The sequence below is a fragment of the Primulina tabacum genome, chromosome 16 (assembly GCF_025594145.1).
Source record: "Primulina tabacum isolate GXHZ01 chromosome 16, ASM2559414v2, whole genome shotgun sequence".
NCBI lineage: Eukaryota > Viridiplantae > Streptophyta > Magnoliopsida > Lamiales > Gesneriaceae > Primulina > Primulina tabacum.
In genome coordinates this window covers 33,650,909-33,675,284 of record NC_134565.1, presented here as the reverse complement: position 1 = coordinate 33,675,284, position 24,376 = coordinate 33,650,909, and the positions used below count along the sequence as shown (strand labels likewise).

The 24,376-nt window shown below is 35.7% G+C and overlaps 2 protein-coding genes and 1 pseudogene across 2 annotated transcripts; all 3 read left to right on the top strand.

Moving 5' to 3' along the window:
- Positions 1-952: 952 nt before the first annotated feature.
- On the top strand, positions 953-15,513 carry LOC142528201 (valine--tRNA ligase, mitochondrial 1-like; annotated as a pseudogene).
- Positions 6,109-6,758, top strand: LOC142528524 (valine--tRNA ligase, mitochondrial 1-like). Its single transcript, XM_075633573.1, has 4 exons — positions 6,109-6,121; positions 6,234-6,397; positions 6,456-6,638; positions 6,753-6,758. The coding sequence occupies exons 1-4, from the start codon at positions 6,109-6,111 to the stop codon at positions 6,756-6,758; spliced, it is 366 nt and encodes a 121-aa protein (XP_075489688.1).
- On the top strand, positions 7,046-18,385 carry LOC142528202 (valine--tRNA ligase, mitochondrial 1). Its single transcript, XM_075633227.1, has 7 exons — positions 7,046-7,236; positions 15,812-15,865; positions 15,954-16,454; positions 16,791-16,897; positions 17,293-17,404; positions 17,522-17,655; positions 18,049-18,385. Exons 3-7 carry the CDS (start codon positions 16,038-16,040, stop codon positions 18,128-18,130), a joined length of 852 nt encoding a protein of 283 aa, XP_075489342.1. The 5' UTR covers positions 7,046-7,236; positions 15,812-15,865; positions 15,954-16,037; the 3' UTR covers positions 18,131-18,385.
- The last annotated feature ends 5,991 nt before the right edge of the window (positions 18,386-24,376 follow it).

Below are 24,376 nucleotides of genomic sequence, written 5' to 3'. Positions count from 1 at the left end.
AAATATATAAAAATTTAAAAATAAAATGGCATCTTTAAAAAAATTAAAATAATATATATAAACACGGTATACAAATTTTATTACAAGCATTTGTTTTTAAAAAAATATTTTTCATATTTTACAATTTGAATTTTTAGATTTTTTTTACATATTTGTATGCATATATGTATTTTTTTTATTAATCTTATATAAAATTTTAAACATTCATATTATAAAAAGATAAATTAATGAAATATACGGTGAATGAGAGTATTCATATACATACCAAAAAATGAGAGAATATTATTTTGACGGAAGATCAAAATATTTTTATTTTAATAAATAAATAAAAATAATTTTTAAAACTGATAATAAATATAAATAAATAATAAGTAGACGAAAAAATTTACCAAATGCCATCTTAAGTAAATATCAATTATCAAAGTTCTAAAATGTGTGAAGCGTCTCAGAGTGCGAATGTTGAGCTCCGAGCTTTTCAAGCTTAAGCGTGAAAAAACGTTTTTATTATCTCAAACCATTAAATACATAAAATAACACATAAATACGATAAATTTAAGTCTGCTGCATTAATTATCATATTTATAAAAGCATAACAATCTCAAAATTGCAATCTTTATTTGTTTTTACAATTAAACTGCAAAAAAAAATACTAAATATTTATCAAATCATTGTCACGCATATTTAATGCAGGGTGAATTAAAAAAATGGGATTGAGACATAAAAGATTTAAAAAACAAGGACTCTGACTTTTTTTTAAAAAAAGAAGGAGTTGACTCTTGATTATTACATTAACTCTAATTAAAACCTTTAATTTAATTAATTCTCCTTTTCTTTTTTTTATCGGTCGACACAGAATCTATTTTGAGAAAAAGTAACAGTCCACCTAGAAAATTGACTTATGGATCTTTTTTTTAAATAAATCACTTTTGGATCCCTTTTCCCTAAATTTCCTGCATTGGTGGAGATACAAGAGCGATTTTGAGATAATATTCTATTATCCTGATAGGGAGGGGGAGCGATGGAGTCGAAGGAGTTGACGCAGAAAGAGCTCGACAACAAAAAGAAGAAAGAAGAAAAGGTGCGGGCGGCAATCTTTTAGAATTTATTCAATAGTTTGTCTTTACTTATTAGTGAGTTATGGGCCTTCTAGTTCGCGTAATCGAGTAATTCGCTTGGGTGGTTGAAATTGAAGGTGTAAAATTTGTTTATGAATTTCAGTGTAAATATTCCGGGTGACAGAAATAAAAGGTGTAAACCTTGTGTTTGATCTTTAGTCTATTTATTGTCTGGTTACCACGATTTTCTGCACTGCCACCTTGTCTGGTTACTAAGATTTTCCTCATATCAAACTGGTTTTAATTGGCATAGTCGCGTAGACCATAGTTTGTCCGCACACACATTTATGGACACACCCAAACGAAACACGCTGGCCTAAAAAAAATTATCACTTACTTCTATACGTATGTGTGTGCATTAAAGTCGTTAACTTTTGATTAGATACGGCATTGCATGTTCTGTTTTGATTTGACCACGTGAATGGATGTCATCTCAGTCATAGATGGCATGTGGTTCCCGGCTTTGATTTGTCATGAACTCTAAAACTTGTGTCTCCTTGTATTTACTTATCGGTTTTATGTCTTTGATGGGTTCTCTATGTAGGCTAGAGAGAAGGAGTTGAAAAAACTTAAGGCGGCACAAAAAGCAGAGGCAGCCAAATTTCAGGTATAGTACACCATATTTTTCTCTGTGTTTGTGGTTACACTTAAGCTTGGGAATGATGCCACCCCTGAGATTAGGGATGATGCCAAGCATAAAATGATGCTGATATTTCACCTGGTTTTATTTAATGGCAATAATGATGCTATCCTCATCCCATTTATTTGAAAATCAGGCACAACAAGCAGCTAATGATCCAAAGCCCGGGAAGAAAAAAAATTCTAGAAGAGAAGTGGAGGAGGAAAACCCCGAGGAGTATAAGGACCCAGACACATCTTTGGTGAGAAGAAAAAATTATCTAGTCAAATGGCAAAAACTTGCAATCCCAACGCAGTCGAGAGCACGTATGTGAGAATTATTAATTAACAATTTTTTTTTTTTTGCAAATGGGAATGCTCTGTACGTCTTTTCTTTCTAATCCTTCTGCTTTGCATGTCTAATCTAGATGGTATGAATGGTGGGAAAAGTCTAAATTTGTTGAGGCAGATGCGAAGAGCTCCAAAAAGCCTTTTGTCATTGTGAGTTTCTTGAGTTGTGCATGATATTCGTTGTCAGGTAACAGCTGGAAGACAATAAAATATAAACTGCTTCTACCTGGTTTGGTGTGTCTGTGATCCATGTGTTGTATAATATCTTTATGTTCAATCTAGGTAAAACATACATGGATTCTGCTAACTGTAACACATTCATGTACCACTTAAATTAAGAATTCTGAAAGTTAGAAAAATAGTTGTAGATGGACTCTACAAACTCCTGCGTTATACAGAAATTACGGAGCACCAATTTCATGATAAACCAACTATTTTTTGACAACATTTTTTATTGACATCGTTCTAAGAGTTTTTCAATGGAACGAAGTCGAGTGTATTCTTGAATTTGCTGATGTCTACCGTCTACACATGCTGATATACAGTGAAATATGTTTCTTACAGTTAACATAGGAGAGATGTCAGAAATCCAAATTATGAGAGGTATCTAACATTCATTAACATCCTTTTCACCTTCTGAGTGCAGGTTTTCCCTCCACCCAATGTTACGGGGGCCCTACATATTGGTCATGCTCTTACTGCAGCAATCCAGGTCTTCTAGCAGGATGTGTTTTTCCAAGCTAGAGTTTATACTGAACTACATTGATAGCCTTTTTCTGTTGATAAATATATTGTCTCCAGGATACAATTATTGAGGCGGATGTCTGGATATAATACATTGTGGGTACCTGGTATGGACCATGCTGGAATTGCCACACAGGTTGAGTGATTTGATTTCTTTTGAAATTTTCTTGTGGGTATCTACAGAGCTTCATTTTTGTGATTTTGGGTGGGAGGTATTTCTCTAAGAGTGATTGATGTTTCTTCTCATGAAAGGCTTGACTCTGAATAAATGCAAATAATCATTGTGTATTGTATGATGTCCTGAGATGATTCATGAGGTCTTTATCTTAAGAAATCACCTTTGGTAAAAATCTGGAGGATTTTGGAAATAATTGGCCATTTAGATTATATATTATGTGGAATTATATCATGGAAAAACTTAAAAATACATTTGGCGTTTTTTGGTAAGTCAAAGTGCTGGAATTAATAGGATTGTTTTTGAAAGATTTTGGGGTTCTATAATGATGCTTTTGATATCCATTGCTACAACAATAGACTTGTTGATTTCCAAAGAAATTGCAAATTTTTCAGGTGGTCGTCGAGAAGAAAATTATGAGGGAAATGAAAATGACTAGGCATGATGTTGGTCGGGAAGCATTTGTCAATGAAGTGAGTTTGACCTTTTATATCTTGTTCTAGTGTTATGGTTTTTCCCTCTTGGCCCTTGGGATATAATCTTTATCGACACTTGGAACTCATGAAAACACATATAGCTATTAATGTGTGGTCTGGATTAGTTTTCTTGCCATGACTTCTGAGCAGTATTGAAGATACAATTTATCTGATTTAGAGCACTTGCTATTAGGTTTGGAAATGGAAGAATGAGCATGGGGGCACCATACTGAAGCAACTTCGATGTTTGGGAGCATCTTTGGATTGGTCTCGCGAGGTGATAATTTTTTATATCGTCATCTCACATGTTTTCTTAAATCAAAGACTTCAAGTTTTGTGTGCATAATTCATGAAGTTTCTTATATTATTTTATTTTTTTTGCCATTTGGCCATGAAACCAATGCACAATAGTGTTTTACCATGGATGAGAAAAGACCAATGGCTGTGACCGAGGCTTTTGTAAGACTTTACAAGGAAGGCCTTATATATAGGTATAGCGATCCTGTGCAGTTGTTATAACATTGTTAATGTATTGGAGCTGTTTGTTTCGGTTTTGCTTGTGGTAGCCTTGCTTCTGGTTTGAGTATTTGTTTCAGTATGTCATTCTGAACATCGCATGCCTTGGACCTAATTTTACACTTGCAATTGAAGTGATCCGTATGACTAACTTTACACTCGTAATTGAGGTAACTTGTCTGATGCCAAAAGATATGCTTCTGTTGTACAGTGAGGTTTATACGACTTGTTATAAGCACAAGGCCATGCTATTATGTTAGTGTTCTCATGGTTTTTAACCTTTCATGATTTATTTCCTTACAGCAGAAATTTAAATATTTGATAATTTCTTCTTTGGTTGGTATGTGCTCCCCCTACTACTTAAAGTCATTTCTACTTTTCAGTGTTTTGAATGAACCTTGAATTTTAGTGCTGGTTTACAGGAAGGTAGGGTGCACTGTTCCTTGTGTATCCTAAAATTGTTTTCATTTTAATTTTAGAGATCTGTGTCTAGTGAACTGGGATTGTGTCTTGAGGACAGCAATATCTGATATTGAGGTAAGATACCACGGTTCTTACTCACCATTATTTCTTATGAATAAGAACAAGTGAATTCTAAAATTCCCGAAGTTCCTTCACATTATCAGGTAGAATATATAGAAATCAAAGAGAGAACGCCATTGCGTGTTCCTGGATACCAAAAACCTGTGGAGTTTGGTGTGCTGACTTCATTTGCTTATCCTTTGGAATGAGGCTTAGGCGAGATTGTTGTGGCAACTACAAGGGTGGAAACAATGTTGGGTGATACTGCAATTGCTATACATCCAAATGACACAAGATATAGCCATGTTCATGCGAAATTTGCCATTCATCCTTTCAATGGGAGGAAACTGCCCATAGTTAGCGATGCAGTACTTGTAGATATGAATTTTGGTACTGGAGCTGTTAAGGTGAGTATCATTTTTGCTGCCTTGAATGATTGTAATTGATTTTTCGAACTCTTCCAACGCCTTTTATTGTAACGACCACGGGCTATCCCGATCTTGGGCTCCCTCGGGGGCCTTGTCCCATTGTTGGGTTCCCACTGGGGCCTTTGTCCCTCACGGGCTTTCCCATGCGCCATTGCTCATGGGTTCGACACTTGTGGAGGTATCACTCCATCAACCTGGTGTGGAGAGTGAACTCAACAATGAGACAAGGCCCCCGAGGGAGCCCAAGATCGGAATAGACCATGATCGTTACAATAAGAAGCAACCACTATAATAAAGTATGATTTATTTTTCAGATAACACCGGCCCATGATCCTAACGATTTCGAGGTTGGAAAGCGTCATAATCTTGAGTTTATCAACATTTTTAGTGATGATGGAAAGATAAACAGCAATGGTGGTCCAGAATTTGTTGGGATGCCACGATTTGAAGCTCGCGTGGCTCTGATAGAGGCATTAAAGGAAAAGGTACTTTATGGTTTATTTGCGTTGAAAAGATTAAAGTAGGCCCTTTTACGTAGTAAGCCTGAATTATGTATTTATGTGCCAGAATCTATTTTCAAATGTATCTCAATATGCCTTTGATTCATGTTAAAACACATACATACATACATACATACATACATACATATGGATTTCAACACGTCCTTCAGAAACCATCTATTATACGTATTTAGTTTCGTTCAACTTCTAGAGGCAGGGTTCCTGTTGAATTCTTGTACCAGGAAATTTGTGCAGTTTTTTGTTATAGGACTCAAGAAACTTTATTGACATTAAATTCCATCAATTATAGTTTTTTCCTTCTTTTTTAGGGACTTTATAGAGGTGATAAAAATAATGAGATGCGCCTTGGAATTTGTTCGAGAAGCAATGATGTGGGGGAGCCCTTTATAAAGCCCCAGTGGTATGTCAACTGCAAAAGCATGGCGCAACAAGGTCTTGATGCCGTCATGGATGGAACAAATCCGAAAATGGAGATCATCCCAAAACAATATGCGGCTGAATGGAAAAGGAAAGCTGTAAATTGATATTTTTGTTTTAGGCTTTTACTGAAAGTGATTTGGAAGAAAAATAAGATTTATCAAGGTTTTTACATGATGTGATTTGGAGTTTTATTTGCTATTTTCCTTATGTTGGTTGACCCACATGGGGGTTAGTGGTTACACTTAAACTGATCTGGATTCTGATGAGTTCCTTGATAATCTGATGTCATCAGGTCACATATAATTTTTGTGAATTTTGTATCATCTAATGGTTTCTGGACATTGTAGATGGCTTGAAAATATTCAGTGATTGGTGCATCTCAAGGCAACTGTGGTGGGGTCATCGTGTTCCGGCATGGTATGCAATGTTGGATGATGACGAATTGAAGGAACTTGGTGCATACAATGACCATTGGGTGGTTGCTAGGAATGAGGAAGAGGCTTATGAGGAGGTTAGCAAAATATTTACCGAAAAGAACTTCCAGTTGTTCCATGATCCAGATGTTTTAGATACTTGGTTTTCTTCTAGGTCTTTTTCCATTATCTGTGTTGGGTTGGCCAGATGATACTGATGATCTAAAAGCATTCTATCCAACATCTGTCCTGGAAACGGGTCATGACATCCTCTTTTTCTGGGTTGCTCGTATGGTGATGTTGGGAATGAAGCTTGGAGGTGATGTACCCTTTGGAAAGGTGAGCATGCATTCCAATACATTTCCTGCAAAATGTTTGAGGCATTCAAGTTTAAAATTTTGTTACTTACTGATGCTTTGCTTGCCTCCTTATTGTTTGTTGATGTCAACTTAGACTTGAAGGCTCTCTCTCTCTCTAACTCATCTCTAGATGATGCTTGTTTATGGACTTCTTATATCACAAGCCACGGTTGCGTCTTAAAAGAGATTAAAGAATGTTTTTGTAAGATATAGAATAGTTCCTCCTGAAACTGGCTTCATTTCACTGGCCTCATTTTGACGGTTTGACCTAATGCAGCTAATGGAGATCTACACGCAAGCAATTAGGATTTACAGCTACTTACTTTTCTTTACTTTAGAAATGGAACTTGCCAATGAAGACTCATTCTTAACTATGGGCAGGTTTACTTGCATCCTATGATCAGGGATGCACATGGACGCAAAATGTCAAGTCTTTAGGAAATGTCATTGATCCTCTAGAAGTGATTAATGGGGTAACCTTGAAAGATCTTCACAAAAGACTGGAGGAGGGTAATTTGGATCCTAGTGAATTGAAAACTGCTAAAGAAGGGCAAGTGAAGGACTTTCCTAATGGTATTTTTGAGAGCCCAGCCCAAGAACTCCCCAAAGCCCAGCCCATTTATTAAGTAAGTTTTTTTTTTTAAAAAAATAAAAATAATTAAAAAAAAAAATCAGAAGCGCTTTTCTCTTTCCCGTAACTTCTCGTAGCAAGCTTCGGTTTTCTTTCCTTTATAATTTCGAATCTTTGACCGTCGATTGTGGCCACACCGGTGATCGAAAAATTAAAGTAAATACATATTCGGAATCCTCTCGACAAGGGCTATCCAGTGATACTCTTTTTGCTAAGAAAACTTGCGATTCTCGGAAACCCGTCGGAGACCGCCGCTCGTTTTCGCCGGAATTTGTGAGGAAACTCTCGGTTTAAGTTCCCTAGAGCTTTACTTCGAAGCTTGAGGTATTTAAGGTTACAAAATTTTGGGTATTTTGAATAATTCGAATTCCAACAATTGATATATGTTGTATTATTGATTGTAGGTGAATTATTGAGTCGATTCGAGGAATTTATCGACTTTTTCAGAATTTAGTTTGCTGAATTTCGAATTTTCAGATTTATAAATTGGGATATTTCGACTTTTGAGCTGTACATGCGCTAGTCGGACACCAGTTAAGATGTTGTAAATTGAAATTATAAGTTCTGGAAATTTAGTGTGAATTTTGGAATTATTTTCGATAAATTCCTTAATTATTTAACTAAGATAGGAATTGATGTGCAATAAATAATTTTGCCACAGGATTGGAGTTTTCGAGAAATATTTAAGATATTTTGTGGTAAATTAAAGTCAGTTGAGGTACGCATGAACTGTTTTATTATGACGTCTATATAATGTGAAAGGACGTTAAGTACTTTGTAATGAGTTGTGGCGTGCTTTATGTGCTTCTGTGAATACGTGATTGGATTCATGCATTCATTTGAGTTGATACTATTGGTGCATAGAATTTCGAGCCTTGACTCCTTTGATTGCTATTGATATTGATCTATCGAGTTGTTGCGTCATCGATGGAGCTGGTGGGTAAGACTAGCACTCCTGATGACTTGCATGAGGGCTGAGCGGGTAGCTCTCGTACCCTCGATGCTACGTGCATGGATGAGTGGCGACTTGATGTTGCGTTGCTACGTTCCTGGCACGGGTGGCCACTGTTACTGTTGTTGATGCGATTCATTTGGACTCCGTTTGGTATCCGTTATCGGTTGTTACCTTTCACGCATTGCATTACATTGCATTGCATCATATTTTACTTGATGTTATTTCATGTCAGTTATATTTGTCGTAATATTACTGGTTCGTCGTACTGGGACCCGACCCCTCGTTTCTTTTTATGCTGTGGTTGTTTTTGATGCCATAGTAGGTTATCCAGGAGGATTTGACGCGTCCGGTGGAGCGTCAAGTAGCGGTGCCCAGTAGTTGGATTGTGATTGAGAGTTCCCAGATATTATATTATGGAATCATACTTTTGCCAGGGAATGCCTTGTGTAGCTGTACTATTATTTTTACAATGTTTTGGATTTTTGTTGTGTGAGCGAGCCTTGTCGGCTCTGTATATGCTAGTCCTGGCCAGTGAGGCTATAGGTTGTGAATTGATGTTGTGACTTTATTTCGAGTATATAAATGTTGTTTGTGCTGTTTGAAAATTTTTGGGATGTCCTACTTATGGGGAGGTCATGCCGAAATTTCTATTGGCCCAAAAGGAAAATTTTTAATCGCTTTCGTTGTTTACATTAATAAATCCTGGTTGTTTGGTCATTAAATATTAATCAGGAGCACGGGCCCCCACAGTTGGTATCAGAGCGTAACTGGGATATGCTCGAATTAGAGTCTAGGGCACTTGAGTCTAGACACAAATAACATGATTGTGCATGTGTTTGACTATTTGCTCTTATTTGAATTATTTGGTGTGATTTGCTTGAATTTACCTGCGTTAGAACGACTAGCTGATTAGACATAGTATGTAGTTTAGAAATTGCCTATAACTTTCTTTTACCTGTTATCTGCCTATGGATTTAATCCTCGTGTCTTGTAGAATGGCACCTGGAGGAAGAGGTAGAAAAGGAAAAGAAATAACGCAGGAATCTGAGGCGCAAAATGTTCGAGGACTTGCAGATATCATTAGAGGTAGACGTGGTCGACCTCGAGGACAAGTCGCTCAAAATGTTGAAGAAGAAGCTAACCAAAAACCTCCTCGACCTGAAAGACCTGGAGCTAGACAGGTAGCGATTGAACAAGAAGTGGAACAGCTGAAGCAGAAAGTTGGAGGAATGCAGTTAATAATTTCTCAGTTTCAAGATTTACGTCCTCCAAAATTCTTTGGCAATGAGAGCGGAGAAAAAGCAGCAGACTGGCTGAAAAGTATAAATCATCTATTTAACTTGTTGGAGTATTCCAAGATATTAGATTGAAGCTTGCCATCTACCAACTTAAAGACCGAGCACAACTCTGGTGGGAAGCCACAAAGGAAGCAATGAAGGACTCTGGTGAAATTATTACTTGGGATGCTTTTCGTGCTCACTTTACCCAAGAATATGCACCACCATCATATTATGCTGCTAAAGAAGAAGAGTTCAATCAGTTGGTGCAGGGCAATAAATCAGTGGTGGAATATGCTTCACAGTTTTCTGCTCTTTTGTCCTATGTTCCACATGTTGCTAGGAATGATCAGGCTAAACTATCACGTTTTCTGCACGGGTTGCAGCGGACTGTTCATACTTTGGTTATGATTGGATCGCCTAATACGTATGTTCAAGCAGTGGAAAAGGCGAAGAAAATTGAAGCAAGTTTGCTCAGAGGAGACCCACAGCCAGGTCCATCATCTGTTTCTCAGGGATCTGGGAGTAGTATGTCAATGCCATTGGATTTACCTCCATATCAGCCTGTACAGTCATACCAACAACCCAAACAGCAGAGGTACAAGGTAAAAGGAAAGCAATTCAAGAAGAAGTCTCAATCCAGCTCCTCCAGTTCAGGCAGTGCACGAGGGGGAGGTTTTGTTGGGTCGTCTAGCACTGTGCATTGTGACCGATGTGGTGGTCGACATTTTAGTTCCCAATGTATAGGAGTTCAGGGGACTTGTCATAATTGTGGTCAGGTTGGACATTACGCCTAGGGTATGTCCTAATCCAGGGAGACAGCAGTTCCAGCCACAACAGTTTGGTCAAGTTCCTCGTGGACCTGTCTTTAGACCATATGCTCCTACCCAATCATTTCAGCAGTCTAGTTATCCACCTCCCAAAGGTCCTATTCAGCAGCCATTTCCAGGGCCACAGCAAGCCCAAGTCCATGCTTTGACTCAAGACCAGGCTCAGGATGCACCAGGAGGAGTGATTGCAGGTATTTGTTATGTTTTTGACTATCCTGCACGCATATTGATAGACACATGAGCATCTCATTTATTTTTATCTGCTGCATTTGTTGATGAGCATGAGATTGCTACTATTCCGTTGTTGGATACTGTGTCTGTGGCTACTCCTGTCGGTGTATACTTGATGTCCCATGAGATAATTTTGAACTGTGTGATTAGATTTGAGGGTAATATTATGATAATAAATCTAATCAAATTAGCCATGACTGATTTTGACTGTATTCTGGGTATGGATGTGTTGACGAATTATCGAGCCACTGTGGATTGTTTCCATGGAGTTGTCAGATTTAGACCGTATTATGGCAGCAAATGGAATTTTTATGGTTATGATTCACAGTCTCGAATTTCATTAGTATCTGCAATGGAAATGTTCAGGTTGTTGTCAATCGGCAATGAAGAATTTTTTATCTATGCTCTTGATGCAACACAGAAAGAACGATTGAAAGTTTCAGACATTCCCGTTGTCAAGAATTTTCCAGATGTATTTCCTGATGAGATTCCAGGCTTTCCGCCTCAAAGGGAAATAGATCTTAGCATTGAATTAATGCCAGGGACAAATCCTATTTCTAGAGCACCATATCGTTTAGCCCCGACAGAATTGAAAGAACTCAAAGAATATCTTCATGATTTACTGGAAAAAGGCTATATCAGACCCAGTATGTTGCCTTGGGGAGCTCCAGTATTGTTTGTAAAGAAGAAAGACGGAACGATGGGAATGTGCATCGATTATCGGCAGTTAAACCGGGCTACTGTGAAGAATAAATATCCTCTGCCGCGTATTGATGACTTGTTTGATCAGTTGCAGGGTACTTCTGTGTATTCTAAAATTGATCTTCGTTCCGGGTATCATCAGCTTAGAGTCCGAGAGAAAGATGTTTCTAAGACCGCATTTCGGACACGTTATGGACACTATGAATTCCTAGTTGTGCCTTTCGGTTTGACTAATGCACCCGCAGTGTTTATGGATCTAATGAATCGTGTATTCCGGGAATTCATAGATAAATTTGTTATCGTTTTCATTGATGACATCTTGATTTATTCCAATTCACAGAAAGAGCACGAAGAACATTTGAAATTAGTTCTCCAAACACTTAGAGAAGCGCAATTGTATGCCAAATTTTCTAAGTGTGAGTTCTGGTTGGACAGAGTTTTATTTTTAGGCCATGTTATATCTGCACAAGGAGTATCTGTTGATCCTAGTAAAGTTGAAGGTGTTATCAATTGGCCTAAACCAACCAATGTGTCAGAGATTCGAAGTTTTTTGGGATTAGCTGGGTATTATAGGCGTTTCATTGAGGGATTTTCTAGAATAGCTAGGCCTATGACCCAGTTGACACAGAAAGATCGACGTTTTGTATGGACTGCAGAATGTGAGTCTAGTTTTCGGACTTTGAAAGAAAAGTTGACCACATCTCCAGTGCTAGCTTTGCCTTCAGGCTCAGGTGGATTTGTTGTCTGTACAGATGCTTCTCTAAATGGACTGGGTTGTGTTTTGATGCAAAATGAACGAGTGATTGCATATGCATCTCGTCAGTTGAAACCACATGAGACTCGATATCCAGTTCATGATTTGGAGTTAGATGCCATTGTATTTGCGTTAAAGATATGGCGTCATTACCTGTACGGAGAACAATTTGTGATTTATTCTGATCACAAGAGTCTGAAGTATCTTTTCACACAGTCTGACTTGAATATGAGACAGCGTCGATGGTTGGAATTGCTTAAGGACTTTGATTGTGAGATTCAGTACCAACCAGGGCGAATGAATCAAGTTGCAGATGCTCTGAGCAGGAAGGTTCAGCCTAGAATGTTGGCATCTTTAACTATTTCAAAAGTTCATGAGCATTTGGGAACTTTAGGATGGACTTACCAGTCTAGGGGCGATTACTTTATAGTTTCAGCTATCCAAGTTGAACCACATATTGTTTCTAAAATCAAAGCAGAACAGAAAATTGATTCGCATGTTCATAAATTGAAAGAATTGACTCAGACAGGTCAATCAGGCAAGTTCAGTGTTGCTTCAGATGGATGTCTACGCTATAATGGTAGACTCGTGGTTCCGAATTTGATAGACTTAAAGGAAGCTATACTTCGAGAATCTCATTGTAGTCGACACAATGTTCATCCTGAAATCAGAAAGATGTATCATATCTTGAAATCCCATTACTGGTGGGAAGGTATGAAGAAAGAGATTTCTGACTTTGTGGCTAAATGTTTGACGTGCCAACAGGTTAAAGCTGAGAGAATGAGACCTAGTGGTATGTTACATAGTCTTGAAGTTCCACAGTGGAATTGGGAGCACATTGCTATGGATTTTTTGACACACCTACCTCGTTCTAATCGTGGCTGTGATGCGATTTGGGTGATTATTGATAGATTGTCTAAATCAGCTCATTTTATTCCTTATGATCGTACTTGTACTTATAAGAAAATGGCAAAAATGTACATTGATCATGTAGTGAGATTGCATGGTGTGCCTGTAACCATAGTATCAAATCATGATCCCAGGTTTGCTTCGAAGTTTTGGGGCAGTTTGCAATCAGCATTGGGTTCAAAGTTGGCAATGAGCACTGCATATCACCCACAGACAGATGGTCAGTCAGAGAGGACCATTCAGACACTCGAGGACATGTTGCGAGCAGTCGTTATGGATTTTAGTGGTGGTTGGCAAGAATCATTGTCACTAGTTGAATTCTCTTACAATAACAGTTTTCAAGCAACCATCGGGATGGCACCATTTGAAGCTCTATATGGCAGAAAATCTAGATCTCCGATATGCTGGGAAGATGTAGGAGAACGACAGATGTCAATGCCAGAATTTATTCAAGAAATGAAAGACAAAGTTGAAATGATCAGGAAAAGAATGAAAGCAGCTCAGGATCGTCAAGCCAGTTATGCTAATAAAAGGCGTAGGCCTTTAGAATTTCAGGTTGGCGATCAGGTTTTCTTGAAAGTATCACCGTTTCGTGGTACTATGAGATTTGGGCGGAAAGAGAAGCTAGCTCCGCGTTATATTTGTCCATATGCGATTGTTGAGAGGATTGGCACTTTGGCTTATCGTTTGGACTTGCCACAGAGTTTGTCTGCGATGCATGATGTGTTTCATGTATCTATGCTACGAAAGTACGAGCCAGATCCTTCTCATGTTTTGAGTACTGATGAGGTGGAGTTGGATAGTTTCCTTAGCTATGTTGAGCATCCAGTGCAAATTCTTGATCGTAAAGAAAAACAACTTAGGAATAAGACGATTCCACTGGTTATGGTGCAGTGGAGTAGACATGGGAGAGAAGAAGCTACATGGGAATTAGAGGCTAAGATGCGTCAAGAATGACCTCATTTGTTTGAAGATGTAATAAATTATTCCATGTATTCTGATTTCCTTATGTACTATCAGTGGTAAATGTTTGTAAACCAATTTTGTCTAAATGTAGTGTATGGTAGATTTCGAGGACGAAATCTTTTATTAGTAGGGGAGAATGTGAGAGCCCAGCCCAAGAACTCCCCAAAGCCCAGCCCATTTATCAAGTAAGTTTTTTTTTTAAAAAAATAAAAATAATTAAAAAAAAAAGATCAGAAGCGCTTTTCCCTTTCCCGTAACTTCTCGCAGCAAGCTTCGGTTTTCTTTCCTTATAATTTCGAATCTTTGATCGTCGATTGTGGCCAAACCGGATGATCGAAAAATTAAAGTAAATACATATTCGGAATCCTCTCGACAAGGGCTATCCAGTGATACCCTATTTGCTAAGAAAACTTGCGATTCTCGGAAACCCGTCGGAGACCGCCGCTCGTTTTCGCCGGAATTTGTGAGGAAACTCTCGGTTTAAGTTTCCTAGAGCTTTACTTCGAAGCTTGAGGTATTTAAGGTTACAAAATTTTGGGTATTTTGAATAATTCGAATTCCAACAATTGATATATGTTGTATTATTGATTGTAGGTGAATTATTGAGTCGATTCGAGGAATTTATCGACTTTTTCAGAATTTAGTTTGCTGAATTTCGAATTTTCAGATTTATAAATTGGGATATTTCGACTTTTGAGCTGTACATGCGCTAGTCGGACACCGTTAAGATGTTGTAAATTAAAATTATAAGTTCTGGAAATTTAGTGTGAATTTTGGAATTATTTTCGATAAATTCCTTGATTATTTAACTAAGATAGGAATTGATGTGCAATAAATAATTTTGCCACAGGATTGGAGTTTTCGGGAAATATTTAAGATATTTTGTGGTAAATTAAAGTCAGTTGAGGTACGCATGAACTGTTTTATTATGACGTCTATATGATGTGAAAGGACGTTAAGTACTTTGTAATGAGTTGTGGCGTGCTTTATGTGCTTCTGTGAATACGTGATTGGATTCATGCATTCATTTGAGTTGATACTATTGGTGCATAGAATTTCGAGCCTTGACTCCTTTGATTGCTATTGATATTGATCTATCGAGTTGTTGCGTCATCGATGGAGCTGGTGGGTAAGACTAGCACTCCTGATGACTTGTATGAGGGCTGAGCGGGTAGCTCCCGTACCCTCGATGCTACGTGCATGGATGAGTGGCGACTTGATGTTGCGTTGCTACGTTCCTGGCACGGGTGGCCACTGTTACTGTTGTTGATGCGATTCATTTGAACTCCGTTTGGTATCCGTTATCGGTTGTTACCTTTCACGCATTGTATTACATTGCATTGCATCATATTTTACTTGATGTTATTTCATGTCAGTTATATTTGTCGTAATATTACTGGTTCGTCGTACTGGGGCCCGACCCCTCGTTTCTTTTTATGCTGTGGTTGTTTTTGATGCCATAGTAGGTTGTCCAGGAGGATTTGACGCGTCCGGTGGAGCATCAGGTAGCGGTGCCCAGTAGTTGGATTGTGATTGAGAGTTCCCAGATATTATATTATGGAGTCATACTTTTGCCAGGGAATGCCCTGTGTAGTTGTACTATTATTTTTACGATGTTTTGGATTGTTGTTGTGTGAGCGAGCCTTGTCGGCTCTGTATATGCTAGTCCTGGCCAATGAGACTATAGGTTGTGAATTGATGTTGTGACTTTATTTCGAGTATATAAATGTTGTTTGTGTTGTTTGGAAATTTTTGGGATGCCCTACTTATGGGGAGGTCATGCCGAAATTTCTATTGGTCCAAAAAGAAAACTTTTAATCGCTTTCGCTGTTTACATTAATAAATCCTGGTTGTTTGGTCATTAAATATTAATCAGGAGCACGGGCCCCCACAGTATTCCTGAATGTGGTGCAGACGCTCTGCGATTTGCCCTTTTGTCATACACAGCTCAGGTTAATATTTATTTTCTGTTTTATTTCCAGAAATTTCTGCAATTTCCTTCTTGGCTTCAGAGGTTAGTTTTGTATTGTTCTCTTTCAGTCAGAGAAAATAAATCTGGACATTCAAAGGGTTGTTGGATACCGGCAATGGTGTAACAAGCTCTGGAATGCGACAAGGTTTGCCATGAGTAAACTTGGAGATGATTACATTCCTCCAGCAAAGATTGTTTCTGCCGCCATGCCTTTCAGCTGCAAGTGGATACTCTCTGTGCTGAACAAAGCTATATCAAAAAATGTTGTCTCTCTAGATTCCTATGAATTTTCTGATGCTGCATCAGCTGTATATTCATGGTGGCAATTTCAATTGTGTGATGTTTTTATTGAAGTAATTAAGCCATATTTTACTGATAATGATCCGGCATATGAGTCTGCAAGAAGATTTGCACAAGATACTTTGTGGCTGTGTTTGGATTATGGTTTACGGTTACTTCATCCTTTCATGCCCTTCGTCACTGAAGAATTGTGGCAGCGCCTTCCTTCTAAGAAAGATTTTACAAGGAAAGAATCAATTATGATATGTGAATATCCATCATTCGTGGAGGTAAATCTATACAAATTTTTTAATGTATAGCTAGCGACCGTGACTCGTGAGTTACTTACTGCGTTCTTTTATATTTCAACCCAAGGCCAGTGCTTAGTTACATTAGCTCTATCTGCTTATTTGTTGCGATAACTTTGATGGCAGTCTTATGCTGTTGATTTACTGTTTCTATTCTGCAGTTATTCCTGTTTCATACACTGTAAGGACACTAATAGTGTTTTAAGGTCCTCATACTGGATTTCTCATTGCATGTTGAAATGATTTTGGTTTTAAGGCCAGATGATTGTTTCGCTTCGCATAATCAGTCTCCTTCAAATCCATTCTTTCTGTCTGTAGTGTTGGACCAATGAAGATGTTGAGTTGGAGATGGATATGGTCGATTCTCTAGTGAAATCACTGAGGGCCCTTCGGTCACAGTTGCCGCCAAATGAGAGACACGAAAGGTAAAGAAAAAATTATCCACCGCTATCATGTGAAGAGAACAGGCAATTGCTATTTAATGCATATCGGACCAAGGAAAAGATAACAGAAACCAAACGAAACATGGTCATATTTTTTTTTTTCAGTGGGTATTGTTTGTTTTTGTAGCCAGTTTGCTGGTAGAATTATGAATAAGATGGATTATTGCTGTCATTTGAAGTATCGCTTCTATTCTTATTTTTTGTCTCCTTTATTTTTTAGTTGGTTGTTTAAAGTTACTGAAGTCAGTAATTCGTAAATTAAAATATGTGATCAATGACTGATTTATGAAGCATTCTTTAAGAGTTCTAAATACTTGTTTGAGTAAATATGGCTAGTTCCTGCTGTGACTATTATGAAAAATGCTACTGTTTTCCAGGCGAGCAGCTTTTATTCAATGTCGAACAAACGATACATATGAAACCATCAAGAACCATGAACTGGAGATTGTTACTCTTGCCACATTATCGTCTCTGAATGTATGTAACATGGTTTTTCTATGTCGACTTCATTTGATTTTTCCATTACGCACATTCAGAATTTTTCTTGTTATACCCTTCCCAACAGTTTCCTCTGAATTTTAAAATGGTTCTTACGTTTTGAGTGAGAGTGATGATAAGCCAGTGGGTTGTAAAGTCGACGTGGTCAACGAAATTCTTTCAGTTTACCTCAAGTTGCGAGGGAGCATTAATCTAGACGCTGAACACGACAAGATCAAGAAGAAGATGGAGGATGTAAAGATGTAAGAGATATCTCGGACTATCTTCTTTCTTGTTATTATTTTTGTGTACTCTGAATGCGTAATTGGATGAATATCCTTATTATATTCGAAAGTCAAATCCAGTCATAACCAGTTGGAGTAGGTCAATTGAACCTCAAATGTGTTTGATTCGGTTACATGCTGTCACATCTCTTTTGTTCTCAAGCCTAACCAGTGTTGATTGCATGAACTTTCGATTTGTATTGTTCTCAAATTGAGTTTAGAACTAATTTGGATTGACTGTAAAATTTCCTATTTCTGCTGTGCTATGCTAGAATTTTTAGTCCCAGTTATTCCTACATTTCTTGAACCATGTTTAGGAAGAATGATTAAAGTTTTCATATCTCTTCCTTGCTGACTGAATTTCTCTTGCAGCCAATGTGATGGCTTGAAGAAAAAAACAAGTGCTCCGGGACACCCAAGAAAAGGTCCCAGCCAATATTCGTGCGAACAATGAATCTAAACTGGCAACATTGTTGCAAGAACTGTTGTCCTTAAAGGAAGCTAGTGAGCATCTCGAACGAGAAAACGCAGCATCTCATGAATCTTGAGATAGAACCTTCATTTTTTCAGGTTTTGGAGCAGTTTGTGCTTCTAAGTTCCCTTTAAATTTATTCTAGCTCGCGTTTCATCTATTGTTGATGTTTATATAAGATAAATGAAATGGGATTAAAGCAAATTTTATTCAAAGACAATATTTATTTGAAAACATAGAGATCGAAACATCAATTTGTAAAAAAGTTCAAACGTGACTCAGAGCCTTAAATTTGCCGCTCCAGCATTTATAAATTAATATTATCATTTTTTTCATGTTATATACGAAATGTTGATACTCAAGTACTAAGTTTTAGCATGGTATTTCTAATGAATGTTCAAGTATTAAGTTTTGGTATTTCTAATATTTTATTTCCGTAGTATGTGAATTTCAACGAATATTGAAATTATGTCCAGGGAGTAAAAAACAAATACTCTTGGGATTTCTTGGTTCCTTTCTCCTTCAACTCGGGTCAAGTTATTTTCATAAGACACTCAATCCACTTGATGGTTTGTGGTGCTGTGTTTGGATGAAATCGTTTTGTGCATTAATGACACTTGGTCCCCCTTTGTTTGGAAGTGCACCTTTTGCTTTTCTCGTGCGTAATATATATCTTGTATCTATCTGGCCAACCAAAGCGGTTGGGGATGACTCAATGGAGTTTGTGAGGTGGTAAATCTCGGGTTTTTAAGAAAAAGTAACCGCAGATTTTAAATTTTTCCTGTGATTAATTGTCCAGTAAATGGCTTCTGGTTCTACCATGGGATGATCAGGGACTAAGGAAAAAGGGCGTGGTCCTCCTGAAGATGAAAAATTTCTCAATTTGGCGCTGTCCCCGGTCCTCTTGAATACGCCCCGATTCTTTCTGCAATCATTTCTTGGAGGGTCAAAAGGCAAGAATAACGAAAATTTAAGGATGAGTTATTGATGCCACGAGCGTTCTATGGGTAGGGTAAATCCAATGGTGTCATTGCTACATTTTTTTTACGTGGCTCAAGCATGTATCTCACGTGTTTTGGTTGATGATGACGGATTTATGTATCTCGTAGCATCTCACAATTTATGGAGTTGGATGTTTCATAGTTATGAATGTGAGAGATGGCGGTTAACATAATGGAAGCACAGTAGATGAGCATGGAAAGAATCCTGAGAATGCTACTAAAATATTGGGATTTTTGTACTCCATCTCAACTGCATGGCGACTTTACCAGTTGGCATGAAGCATAAAACAATCATGTACCTTAAAGAGTAGGTCTCTTGTGAGACGGTCTAACGAATTTTTATCTGTGAGACGGGTCAACTCTACCGATATTCACAATAAAAAGTAATATTCTTAGTATAAAAAGTAATATTTTTTCATGGATGAACCAAACAAGATATCCGTCTCACAAAATACTGAGACCGTCTCACACAAGTTTTTGCCTAGGTTAAAATAACTAGTCGAGTTTGGCACATTGGTCACAGGTTCCGAGTCTCTTCGAAATTCAAGAAATTAAATTTCATCATTCTTTTGGAAGATAAAACATACCTTCATAATCAACTATTTCCTTTCTTGGCGATATGTTAGTATTTGGTTCATTTTCCACCGAGTGCCCGTTTGACTGCCTGTCATTTTCTCTCTGTTTGAATTTTAATACATTTTATAAATAATTTTTTAATCATGATTTTAATCTATTTTAACACAAGTTGTCGGTTGAGCTGCATCGTCTATTACATGAGGTTTGGAAAACAAAGGTAACCAAAGACTTGGAGGTACTAAAATAAAATGGGGAAAAAATAACAAAATAAAACTGAAATGAGATTATTTTTAATAATTTAATAATCAAATGTCAAATCAAATAATTATGAAACCATTTTTAGATCAGAGATGTTTGCGGAGGAATTTATAATGTCTTGCCAGCAGGAATGATATTGTTCACCTAACATTAATACTACAATACCGACAGCTCCAGGCCAAGTCATGCCCATGTTACTTCATAAAATATATTAGTTTGATAATTTCAATATTATTATTTGCATTTTTTTTATTATCTACGTTTAAAATGTGATATATAAAATTTATATATATATTTTTCGGGAAATTAAAATTTGCTCTTCTAACGTATTTTTTAATTATCAAATATATATATCTTATTTTATTAAAATTGATGGTATGATAGTAACCATCTAAGAAGAATACCGACTTTTTCTTTCAATTTTACTCTTACATAATATTAATATTACACTTTTGTTTTGTTTTGTTTTTTTGTTTTAAAATTTCAACACACTTTTATTTTTATTTTTTTATTTCAACAATTCAAATATCAATTTAGTCCCTCCATAATTTGTCAAATTTCACTTTAATACATCAATAATGATAAAAAAAACTATACACACATGCATCGCGGGTAGAATAACTGATATAAATAATGAGCCCACCTCCCCTATGATATGATTACTGGATATCTTTTTATAATTTACTTTTCAGACCCCTTTCCAAGTTGGGCACTACATAAAATTTTCCATTATTTGGCGATTTGTCACCCACAGTCTCCTTGTCTAAATTTGATCGTAGACAAACGTAAGATGGGCGTTAAAATTTCAAATCAAATCATTTTAAAGTTTCATGGTAGAAAAGTCTCATTTTCTAGCAATGAGGAAAAACTCGATTCATATCTAATTTTTACGTTTGGATTGATGGATTTGAGTTAACATTTCAAATCATATCATTTAAAATCCATGAATGACTATTTTCATTAGTTAATTCGAAATTAAAGTATAAAAATGTAATTAGCCAACGCAATAGGTTTCAAATCTTTCATTCTAACTTTGAACTAAATGAATACGATCGATTTAATGGAATAGTAGTTTTTTTAAAAATTTAGAGATGTTTAATATATGTACATATATTTAGCATTGGATACTCCTTTTGTTCATTTTTTTTTTTAATTTTTCGATAAAAATAGACATCGGCATGTGTGGCTAGTCCCAATAAGAAAGAATTGTTTGGTACGGGGAAACGTGTGATTTGTGTTTTTAGGATTTTTTTTTAATTTTTTTATTTATAAAATCACAAAAAAAAGGACCAAAATTTTGATGAATTCGCTTCAAGAATATATTTATTTTCGTTTATGTTGAATTAATTAATTGAAATGTCTCCATCTCTTTCGCCGTTTCCAAAGTCCACTTGTGCTGCAACTTGGAAAAAATATTCTTCATTTTAAAATTATTAAATTCGAAACTAACCAATTTATTGACTTAATATTGTGTAAATGTGAACGATTTAAGTCCACGTGCATACATCTATTTGACATATATTGACTCGCGAGATGGAACGTAGAGCTATCTTAAAAATTATCGACCATGGTTTAAATTAAATAAAATTGGAGTAAGAACCAATATATCTGTCTCTTTTGCGATTATAGTAATTGTTGTTGTATTGTCAAATTTTAATTTTAGTCATTTGTTTTTTTGCTACGAGTCTATTTCACTTCATGAGACTTACTTATGCAGTAGTGTCATATGAGGACGCTTGCAGAAAACAAACTAAAATTTCTAAAGAAATACGTGACAAAGATTGAAATTTGATTAATATAAATAAATAAAATCGCAAAGAGGTCAAATACACCTGACAAAAATTGTAATTTTTCTTTTGAAATATATAAAGTTGAATTTTCTCGACCTTTGAATAAACTATTAATTTAATTATTATTATTTTAGTTGGATGAGAGAATTGTTAAAATTATATTTCGAATATGAGATCTCGTCTTAAATCGGAGATTTTGGTGTAAGGTGAACTATAACTCATCACATTACTTTGGAATTTCTGATATTGATTGATTGGGTATTGATGTTCGAGTGTGCTATATTGTCGAATAATTGAATGGATAGAGCCTAAATCTTTTAAAAAATGATTAAATTTATTTTTGAATTTCATTCGACATCCCTTTTAAAGCATAGTAAGCCACAATTATTGTCATATTTATTATTTATTTAATAACACAATACGATGGATGAATGCCCAAATTGTCGGTCTACAAAATTTATTTTTTGTTAATCGAACACTCAATAATAGAGTGATTATTATTTTTTTATGATACAAATATCACTTCAAGTCAAATAACTAGAATAATTTTTTTTTTACTACAACTCACGCAGGGAGGGAGGATCAAACTCGAGGAACCGGCTAATTTTGCAGACCATCTTAATGTACAATTTTATAAGATAAATTTCCAACTAAGTCCATTCATGGAATTTTTTTGTTTTTATGTCAATTTTTTTTTTTTTTTTTGTAAACATAGATCATATCAAGTCGAACCCGGGGAACCGGCTAATTCCGCATGGGTGAGATCATTGGGCTACAAGCCCGGTCTCAATAAATAGAATAATTAGGAGACATATAATAAAATAACACAAACTTTTTTGAGACCGTCTTACGGTACAATTTTTTAATATAAATTTCCAACTAAGTCCGTTCATGAAATTTTTTTGTTCTTATGTCATTTTTTTTGTAAATATTGATCGTATCAATTCGTCTAACGTAATACTTACTCTAAAATTACTTAACATGATATCCATAATCTAGAGAATGAAATCCAATCCTTTGTTAATGTTGTAGGGGTTTACAAATTCTACGTCCCTAGGGTCTCGGGACATTGAAAATTAAACCCTAAAAACTTTTTTTATGAACAACGATTTTCAACTAAGCATTCTCGAGATCAATAAAAAGGTTGTAAGTTGTATAATCGCATTGGGAAACGCAGAGAGGAAGGAATCTATGCAACACGTTGTCGTATTTGTTTGGACAACCCACCAATTTTCTTTTTACCCCAATTTAGGTCACCCATCATGTGTCCCTACGTGTGCATGCATGCTTCTTCTTCTCTGAAAGGTAATAGTACCTTTTTCATATTCAACTTCTAATATAATTATAATAATTGCCCTATGATCACGCACCTATGTCATGCTAGTAACTTTTAATAAATTAGAAATTCAATTTTTAAAAATAATATGAATATTGTGTTAATTTCACGGTATTTACTATTTTTTGCTCCCATTTAAAAAAATTCTTAAATGACATAATATAATCCCTTACTGCGTTAATCAAATAGTACAATATTGATCCTTGTTGAGTAACAATCGAAACATGTTACTTGACCCGATGTACCGTTACTACAAACTATAATGTATGGTCAAACGACAAAATCTCAATTCTACTATTGATATCAGGTATCAAAGTCAATGACATGTGTTTGATTTTCATGGTTTGCAATGAGTATAATTGTTGGGGTGTGATAATTGACTCAATTGAAGTAAAACAAACGAAACATGATACTTAGCTTGAACTGTTCTACATTTTATAAAATTTGAGTTACACAAAATTATTAATCAAAAATTTCGAAAAATAACTTATTGAACAAATGCGTTATTTTTTGGGTTCACTGAAAAAAAAACATATGAGATAGAAAATCAAATAATTTTATTGTTTTCTAAAGTTCGAGTGTATATACCTATCAGTAAGTTTTTTTTTTTGAATTTTTATTTTTTATTTCTACTTAAAAATTTTGTTAGTGAATTTTGCCTCCCCTCCTATTTATATCCTTAGTTCGTCCGTGAGTGGCCATGTCGTCGTCTATAGCTAGCTACGTACACACACACATATTTTTATATATTGTTCATTATAATTTATTAGTAATAAATAATTATAATTTATTAGTAATAATATTATAAATTTAGGGAGATGAAGGTCGGAAATTGGTTGGGCATAATAATATACGTGAGAAAAGAGCAAGAAAGAATAATTCGTTTTGTAGAAACATCCAACTGCATAATCCCAAAAGCAAATAAAATAAAATAGAATAATATTTTATTCCACAGGAAATGAAATGAGGATCCGTGCTTACATATTAAAATTTTTGGGTGTTAAATATTTTTTTTTGGATTAAGTACTATATTAAAATTTTAAAATATTTTTTATAAAAAAATTATTTTTTATGTTATGAAATAAATGATTATTTAATTTTATAATTCAAAATACATATAAAGATTTTTTTATTAGGATATCAATTTCCTAAAATGAGTTTGATGACAATGTTTTGTAATTTGGAGAAAAATATTTTTAGTATATAAAAAACATATCATGACAATAAAATTAATTATTTTAACTTTCTCAAACTTAAAAATATTGTA

Excerpts from the sequence above, each read along its gene's own strand:
- LOC142528202 (XM_075633227.1), top strand. The coding sequence starts at position 16,038 with ATGAGTAAACTTGGAGATGATTACATTCCTCCAGCAAAGATTGTTTCT. Across the intron at positions 16,455-16,790 it reads AATATCCATCATTCGTGGAG|TGTTGGACCAATGAAGATGT; the intron begins GTAAATCTATAC and ends TTCTGTCTGTAG. Across the intron at positions 17,656-18,048 it reads AAGATGGAGGATGTAAAGAT|CCAATGTGATGGCTTGAAGA; the intron begins GTAAGAGATATC and ends TTTCTCTTGCAG.
- LOC142528524 (XM_075633573.1), top strand. Across the intron at positions 6,398-6,455 it reads AGGAAGAGGCTTATGAGGAG|ATACTTGGTTTTCTTCTAGG; the intron begins GTTAGCAAAATA and ends CAGATGTTTTAG.